This window comes from Tinamus guttatus, unplaced genomic scaffold (genome assembly GCF_059628265.1).
Source record: "Tinamus guttatus ecotype Peru unplaced genomic scaffold, ASM5962826v1 Tinamus_guttatus_pri_ptg000800l, whole genome shotgun sequence".
NCBI classification, from domain to species: domain Eukaryota; kingdom Metazoa; phylum Chordata; class Aves; order Tinamiformes; family Tinamidae; genus Tinamus; species Tinamus guttatus.
In genome coordinates, this window is record NW_028289334.1 from 189,816 (window position 1) to 198,420 (window position 8,605).

The following is an 8,605-nucleotide window of genomic DNA, read 5'->3' on the forward strand; positions in this document are numbered from 1 at the left end:
GCAGCTGCAAAGCACCTTCCCAGAGAGGGGCTATCCAAGACAGCCCTGGTGGCCCAGGTGCGAGACAGACGAGCCGCAGCTTCTCTGCAAGCAGCCTGCGTGGGGCAAGGGCTTCCCAGCGCCTTTCCTGCCGACGGGGGCACTGCGCACGCCTGGGCTCTGCAGGCGTCACGCGCGCAGGCGAGGGGGCTCCCAGCACTGGCCCTCACAGCCACGGGGCTGAGCTCGCTGCCCAGCCCTCTGCTGGTGCCTCCCTGCAGGGAACACTGCTCTGCTTCACACTTCCCCTCCAGCATTCCCAGGGCAGCAGACAAATGCCTGCCGACAATTCCCCGCACTACCAGCCCTCGGCTTTCATGTCCTACCCTGAAAGTCGGGAATTCTTTCCCTTAGCAAGTGAGCATTGTAGCCCAGTGCTGGGCAGAGCTGCAGCAGCTGCAGGTCCCTGCTGCTGCTGCGGGCACATTTGTGCCTGCTCTGCCCTCTGCAGCCCTAGGAAGCCGTGGCAGGGGCAGCAGTGCAGGAGCCGCACCAAGGCTGCTCTCAGCCACAGCACATGGCGCCTGCAAGGTGCGCGGCAGGACAAGAGAAGGAGCCCAGCAGCACCAGGGGCTCCCAGGACACCACCAACTCACAAGGGCTCTGCTGAGGACACGCACACCTGGCCCCAGGGCACAACTGCCCTTCGCGTTCATTGCACCATCAAGGAACACGTCTCGACCACAAAAAAACAAAACTTTCTTGAGTCCATCAGGCTGTAAGGGCAGCAGGGGAGCAGGGAAGAAAGATCAAGGCATTCAAGGCTGCTTGCAGGGGTGGAAGCAGAGCCCCAAGTGGAGCCCGGCCTCTGGGCAGGCAGCCGCCAGCAGCGCCATGGGGCTGTGTGAGGAGCCCTCCTTGGCACCCAGCAAGCCCAAGGCCACGCACTGCTCTCTGCCGCCAGGCTCAGCAGTGCCAGGGGAGTCCAGCACACACAGACCCTTCCTCACGGCAGCCCCCCTGGCCCTGTCGCTGCCCTCCTCCCCCCACGCAGCAGTGGAACATCCCAGAGGGGGAGTTATCGCCACGGGAACACGGATGCTTCCCAGGGATGCGCCTCACAGTGGCCCCAGTGCTGGCCACGCAGCAGCAAGGCCAGGTGAGCAGCAGGGCCGCGCAGCACCAGGGGCCACCCGTGGTGTCCACAAGATGCAGGGGAGCTGCGGGGCTGCAGGGCAGCCTGCGCGATGCCTCCCTGGGGAGGCCCCAAAGCCACCGCGCGACACTTGGTGCTCATGGCTGCAAATGTAAACAATTCCATTCCGTTGCAGGCTCAGGAGAGTGAAGGAAAATGGATAATTCTGAAGTTGAGGACATGGATTGGGAGAGCTCGGTACAGGTACTGTGCACGCAGGCAGAGGCTGCGCGGGGACGGCTGGCGCTTGGCTCTGCGAGAGCAGCCGCAGGGCTGGTGGCAGAGGTGCCAGGGAGCTCTGGCAGGCCTGGGTGCTGGGGCAGAGCTGCGCCAGGGCCAGGAGCGGCCAAGGCCTCGGGGGCTGCTGCCTGAGCCTGGCGCCCTGGCTCTGTGCACCGCCTGCCCCGTGCACGCAGGGGACACGAGGCCCCGCGCACAGAGCCAGCGCTGCCACCATGACCGTCCTCACAAGCTCTCCTGCTGTTTTCCAGACTCCTGGCACCTGGAGCCTGGATGGATGCAGCGTCGAGGAGCCCATGGAATGGGAGAGTTCGACCTGCAGCATCCAGGTAGTGCCCCCGCTGCACGGGGAGACCCGGGGCAGGTCCTTGCCCGTTCCTGCTTTCCTGCTTCCTGCTGCAGGAAGAGGGACCCTGGGGCCAGCCTTACCTTGCTCTGGCACCTGTCCTGGAAACACTTCCTTCTCTCTCACAGGCTCTGCACACAGATCAGGGCGCTGCATTGAAGGATCCGGAGCCAATGGAGTGGCTCAGTTCTGGCAGCAGCCAGGTACAGCACCCACAGCCACTGGATGCGCTTGTGCTTCCTCCTCTCCACGCAGTGCCCCTACCAAAGTCTCCTGTTCTCTTCCAGGCTGGGGACACCAATGGCCTGGTCGGCTGCAGCACAGCACAAGGCTCCCTGCCCTGGGGCTCTGCTGGCACCTCCTGCTGCCAGGGACACAGAAGCCAGCCCCTAGCTGACATGCACAGAAACATATTTCTTTTCCCCACTTATTCCTCCTTCTAAGAGCACAGTTGCTCCTTTTCCTCTTCCCCAGGGATATCCCTGCTCCCCGGAAAACCCTTCCCCAAGTTAATTCCTTAGTTATGGTCTGCCTGGAAGGTCCTGGAGCCTCCCCGGTGCTCCCTGCAGGACCCCGCGATGCTGGTGCTGCTCTGCAGAGTGAGTGGGCTGTGGTGCTCTGGGATCACAGGGTGACTCTGCAGTTGCTGTGCTCATGGTTGGACACAGACCCAGCTGGACAGGCATCATTGTACCTGAGAACACCATGTCAAGGGGCTTTTATCTGTGAATGATGCTCTGAGCAATCACAGGGCATATAAAATGTCTCAGGTTGTGTTCATGTGTCCCTAGATCCAGACCATGACTTCAAGTATAAGCTGTCATGGGCGACTCTTGAAGCTCCTTTCCCTGTGCCTGCAAGGTCCCCAGTGTGCTCATAGGCCACCATACAGGGGACAGTCCCAGGCAGATACTACTTGGCCATTCATCACTATCAGAAGCACCAAGCACTCACAAGTGAGAACTGAATCCAGTCCTTATTCCCTAACATATCCCCCCAGGAGTTCGTTGCCTTGGGCCCATGAAGAGCCCCAGAAAAGCAACAAGCATCTCTCAGGCTGAACATCACGGAGCAATTCTTGGCACCATCTTTGGAAGAAGAGCCCAGTCCACAAGATGTAATGAAAACATACCCTTTAATTAGGGGAACGACAGCTCTGACACAATGATAGACACATTTAAAGAAGACCTCTGGGTCAGAAAGACACGGTTAACACCTCTGAAGAAGTGGGATGAATTCAGAAACTTGTGCACAAACCTCATTATTAAAGCAAGAATGCCAAAATCACAGGAGTTGTGTGAGAGAAATTAGATATCACTTGAGTAGAAGGATGGGATTTCAACTTATTGCTGCTGAAATATTACCAATTGAATCATTTTTTTCAGTGCATCCCTGAGTTCCTTGTTCCTCATGCTGTAGATGAGAGGGTTCAGTACTGGAGGCAGAACTGAATAGAGAACAGCCACGACCAGATCCAGAGGAGGGGTGGAAATGGAGGGGGGCTTCAGGTAGGCAAACATGCCTGTGCTGACAACCACACAGACCACAGCCAGGTGCGGGAGGCACATGGAAAAGGCTTTGTGCCGGCCCTGCTCTGACGGGATCCTCAGCACAGCTCTGAAGATCTGCACGTAGGACACCACAATGAAAACGAAACACCCAAAAGTTAAACAAAGACTAACCACAATAACTCCAACTTCTCTGAGATAGGAGTCTGAGCAGGAGAGCTTGAGGATCTGGGGGATCTCACAGAAGAACTGCTCCACCACATTGCCTTGGCACAGTGGTATGGAAAATGTGTTCCCAGTGTGCAGGAGAGCATTGAGAAAACTAGATGCCCAGGCAGCTGCTGCCATTTTGACACAAGCTCTGCTGTCCATAAGGACACCATAGTGCAAGGGTCTGCAGATGGCAATGTAGCGATCATAGGCCATGACTGTGAGGAGAGAATACTCTGCTGATAGGAAAAAGGGAAGCATAAAGACCTGTGCAGCACATCCTAAGTAGGAAATGGCCCTGGTGCCCCGGAAGGAATTGGCAATGGATTTGGGGACAGTGGTGGAGATGGAGCCCAGGTCGAGGAGGGAGAGGTTGAGGAGGAAGAAGTACATGGGGGTGTGGAGGCGGTGGTCGCAGGCTACGGCTGTGATGATGAGGCCGTTGGCCAGGAGGGCAGCCAGGTAGATGGCCAGGAAGAGCGAGAAGTGCAAGAGCTGCAGCTCCCGCCTGTCTGAGAATGGCAGGAGCAGGAAGTCATTGAAGGAGCTGCTGCTGTTTTGGAGCACTGCCCAATGAAGAAAAAGTGTCAACATGTTAGAATAGGCTTCTGTGAGCAAAAGTCTTTCTCTGAGCAAAACTCCTTCTACTCCTCTTAGTAATCCCACATTGCCTCTCTCCTTTACCTTGTTCAGGTCCCTTATCTGACCTCTGGTTTGTGCTGGCTGAGTGTGCTCTTCATCTGTGCTTGTGTTAGTCAGTCCTGCTCTTGCGGGTGGTGTAAATGGAGGTGTCCAAATGCCTCATCCATTTGGCGAGGAGACCAGGGGATGGGCACCATGAACTGAGTGAAGGGGAGTTGATCCAGTGACTCAATAGCAATATTCTCTAATTACTCTTGTGCAAATGGCATCACTTGTGACAGCTCTTTCTAAAAGAAAAAAATGTTGGGAAGGATTCATCTCTAGCTTACCCTTTTGAACAGAAGTGCCTGAAATGGACCCTGTCCTCCAAGCATCTTAATATCTTCACTCTTGCTTGACACAACACAGTGGGAGAGGGACGTTTCTGCCTTAACTGTAGCTGACTCCCTGTCCTTAGCTCGAGGGAGCAAGAACCAGACCAGAACGAGAGGTGAAGAAATGTAGAGCAACACTATGAACCTTATGCCAAGGGACAGGAAGGAGTAACAGACAGAGGAGCACTGGGGAAAGTCTTCACCTCCCCAAGCTGTGCACGCCACCGCCCAGACAGTAACATCTCCGGACAGTCCCTCTCAGTCCCCTTGTCCTGCAGTGGGAAAGGACCAGGCTGCAGTAGAGACACAGCCCCTCTTCTACCAAGGAGGGGACTCATGGCTGGGACCCCATGGCCTTGAGGGCTGGGAGAGGAGACACGGGGCTTTGCTTAGAGGAAGACATCCACGTTGCAGGGACTGACTGGGGGGGAATGATCCAAATCCCCCCTCCCACAGTGACTATGTTTCTAGTTCCCTCCCATTTGCTGATTTTATCTCCACTGCTGGAGCTTTTCCTGATGGCAGCAGTTCCTCTTGCCCATGTCTTCTCCCTGCCAGTGCCACACAACCCATCCCACCCCCTGGACACTTACTCTGCCCTACAGCAGTATCTCAGCAGCAGGGCGCTGTCCAGGGACATCTCTCTGCAGGTAGTAAGGAGAAGGTCAGACAAACCCTGGTGAGGCCAGAGAAGGTGATGCTGGTGCTGTCTGCAGTAAGGGGAGGGGGGCAGGGGTTTTCTGAGGTTCCTCACAGATCTCTCCATTTAAAGGACTAGAGTATCAGGTTCCTGCTCTAACCTGGCATTTCCTTTCCATACACCCCCAGCTCTTCACAAAGAGGACACAAGAAATCTCCTGATCTTAGACATTAACACTGCCTTCACTGTCCTCTTGAAAAGGCTCTTTCAGAAAAGAATCCGTCCTTATGGGAGTCTCTCCTCACATCCAGAGCTTCTCCCCACAGCACCATGGGGATATCCCAGGCAAGGTTAGTGCTGCAGTCCCAGGCAGGTGGCACTGCCCTGGGGACACAGCACCCTTCAGCAGAGGAACACTGCTCTGAATTTCAGCCCATGCAGACCTGGGTGCACTCATTGGCTTCACACCCCTGCACTATCCCAGGGAGAAGGCAGCCGTGATGCCTAGTCCCTTTGATGGTCTGTCTGGGAATCCCTACTCCAAAGCACCACCAGCTCCAAGCAGGAGAAGCTGGGAGAGCCACCCCAGCTGGGGAAGGTGCTACATTCAAAAGATCCTTCCAGTAACCACAGCAGTGTTGTCCTGCAGACAGACACTTTCCGTATCTCAGGCTGGTATGATTTCTCCCTGCAGTGAGTTCTCAGTTGCCCTTCCATTCCCAACTGCCCCTCACCTGTCCCTCACTTATGAGCGACTCATCCCAGCCTGGTGCCTGTGGGCAGTGCCCTGAGTCTTGATGCTCCTTTAAGAGCTCTGCTTCTGGGCAGAGCTGTCTCTCTGCAGCCACGTTGCCATGGGATTCCGCTGTCCCAGGAGCCAGGCTCAGCTCAGGAGCTTAGATGGAAGCTAAGACCTAGCTTAAGACAGAATGATTTCTGTGTCCTCTGCAGCCTTCAGGCATTTCTGGGGCTTCAGGGCTGTGACTGGGGAAGCAGGCTGGGTGTCTGCAGGATGCATGGACACAGCTGCAGGTATGAACCAGCATGGGACAGGCTCTGGTGGAGACAGACAAAGGCTCTGCCTGGGCTCACAGACACCAGAGGAGGTCTTCATCCTCTTGACTGTGGTTGTTGTCTCTGCCACCAAGGTCTGTCAGGAGACACTGGGCCTCAGTGTCCCTCTTGCTGACACCTTGAAAGGTGTCGGATCATTGTCCGGCACTGAGCATTGCACATCCCCCCCCCACACACACACTGTCCCCAGGAGGACTTGGAAAACATGTGGGTGAAAGGATCTCCCTTCCCAGAAGCTCAGTGGCTGAGCTTGGACATTTCGACTGATAAAACACACCAAGGGTTAATGTGGCATCAGAGCCACCTGCACGTTTTCTCTGCCTACCTGTTATCAGTGATGACAATTTTCTGCTCTAATCAGTCCCTGGGCAGTCTTTGCTGCTAACAACTATCAGTGGGACCCATTAAAACTCAACAAAATGTTGGGGTTGATTTTCACTTTGAATTTTTGAACATTTTGTTCAGTCCCCTCTCAGTAACTGAGGTTACTGGGCTTAACTGGGTTACATGGGCTCAGCACCAAATACACCAGGGGGCTCATTAAAATACAGAAAGCTCTCACAAACTATGTTTCTCCCTGTAATTTTCATCAAGACTTGCATGGATAATTGGAGAGGTTTTGGGAGCATGGATGAAAGCTGGAGACATCAATAATATACAAACATTTCTGCTTTTAAAGCATTTAATGTTTTTATTGTTATTCAGTTTCCAGAGTAAGAGACAGCAGCATTCTCCAATTCGTATCAATCCAGAATGACTCCTAATGAAGTCTGGACATGTAGGAAAACCAGTGTCCCAGACCTCAGGTGACAGTGGGACACTCTTCCTCCTCTCTCCCCATTCTTCTCATCAATCCCAGCTATTCTTCTCGTCAGTCACCTGGGACTTCCATCACTCTCATTAGAAGCTTCCCTGTTCCTCTAAAGTTTGCAACTGAAGGTAGCAGCTCATCTGTCCCAACTCCCACCCGCTTTCCTTAGAGAAAGCTGCAAATAAACACAGGATTTTTCTCAGCTGCAAAGAAACATAAACAGAGCATGACATAATATTATAAATGCTAATTATGCTCTTCGAGTGTAGGCTATGTCCAACATGTCAACACAAGGGACAGTCTTCCTGAAAGACAGAACAAGCTTTAGACTCCCTGAAGCGCAAACCAGCAACTGAGTCTCTGAGGGAACAGAGAGTAACAGGAGGAGTCACAAGACTGTGGTTTTGCAATGGTCAGCTCATGTCCTGTAAAGATGGTGTCAGAAATTGTCAGCTTAAGCAGGACATGTGTAAATGGGAGAGCCATAAAGCTCCTGTGGGCCCTCGGTCATGATGTGGGCCATACTGTTTTTGGACATCTCAGACCTGCCTGCGCTTCTCTACAAAAAGTAGGGAAAAGCCTCTGATGCAAGACCTTAGAGAGGAGGGATTTTCCCGGCTGCCCGAGCTTGGCCCATGTAGGACTTGGGGATGTCAAAGGAAATCCAAACCACCAACACCAAAATCACTGGACCTTCCTCAACCCTTGGGCTGGGAGCAGGGTCAGGGGAAACAGCCACGTCCCAGACTTCCTCCATCAGGCTCCACAACTTGTCATAGCTTCAGGGGAGCTCTCTAAACCAATACTTCTCATGACACAAGTGCAGGGTCAGTGACTGAGCAGACACAGAGGAGACAGGAGAGAGAAAGGGGAGAGACGCCAGGGTATAGAGTGGGCCTCCTTCTGTCTCCACCACTGACCAAGGACAGGTATCTCAGAGCCACCCACCACACAGAGAGACCTGAATCTTGTGAGGGGGCATCTCCTTATCTGCAAGTGTCTGCATAGGCACAAAGTGCCTCTGACTGCTTTGATTAACTACCCATTCCTAGGAGGGATCACAAGGGATTCGTGCTGCGATGGGAAGATGCAATGAGGGTCCAGCTTCAACAGAAAGCCTTTAAAGGAGTGAGTAGGTAACCTACTCCACCACAGTGACTCAAATCCCAAAGACTCAGGTAATCAACAGGACCTTCAGAAACTGCAAGCTTGAACATCAGCTGACAGAAACCACCCAACTGCAAGAACCCCTGGGTTGCACCAGGATGCTCCAAGGAGAGAACAGGGAAACCAACAGTCCTCTCCCAGCAGGACCCTGGGGTGGCAGGCAGCAGAGCACTGCTCTCTGCAGACACCTCCTCCCTTCTGAGCATCAAGACACTGGGGACACCCTGCACTGCAGCACGCCACTACCTGCACATCTAAACAGAGGGTCCTCAGCCTACACCTGCCTCTGCATCAAAGACACACTGGGCTAAGCACCACACATGGCAGTAGACACCCCAAAGAACCCCAAAACACAGCAAGCCCAATTCTCCATCTCTTCCATTCCCTTCCAGTCCTCCAAGGCCTTGCAACAAGCACAT

General features: G+C 54.1%; 1 protein-coding gene across 1 annotated transcript; it reads right to left on the reverse strand.

The window, feature by feature from the left end:
• Nucleotides 1–3,103: 3,103 nt before the first annotated feature.
• On the reverse strand, nt 3,104–4,072 carry LOC148591473 (olfactory receptor 14A16-like). The gene has a single exon (XM_088537515.1). It carries the CDS (start codon nt 4,070–4,072, stop codon nt 3,104–3,106), a length of 969 nt encoding a protein of 322 aa, XP_088393641.1.
• Nucleotides 4,073–8,605: the final 4,533 nt, after the last annotated feature.

Bases quoted from the DNA above. Each gene is read 5' to 3' on its own strand.
- LOC148591473 (XM_088537515.1), bottom strand. From the start codon at position 4,072: ATGTTGACACTTTTTCTTCATTGGGCAGTGCTCCAAAACAGCAGCAGC.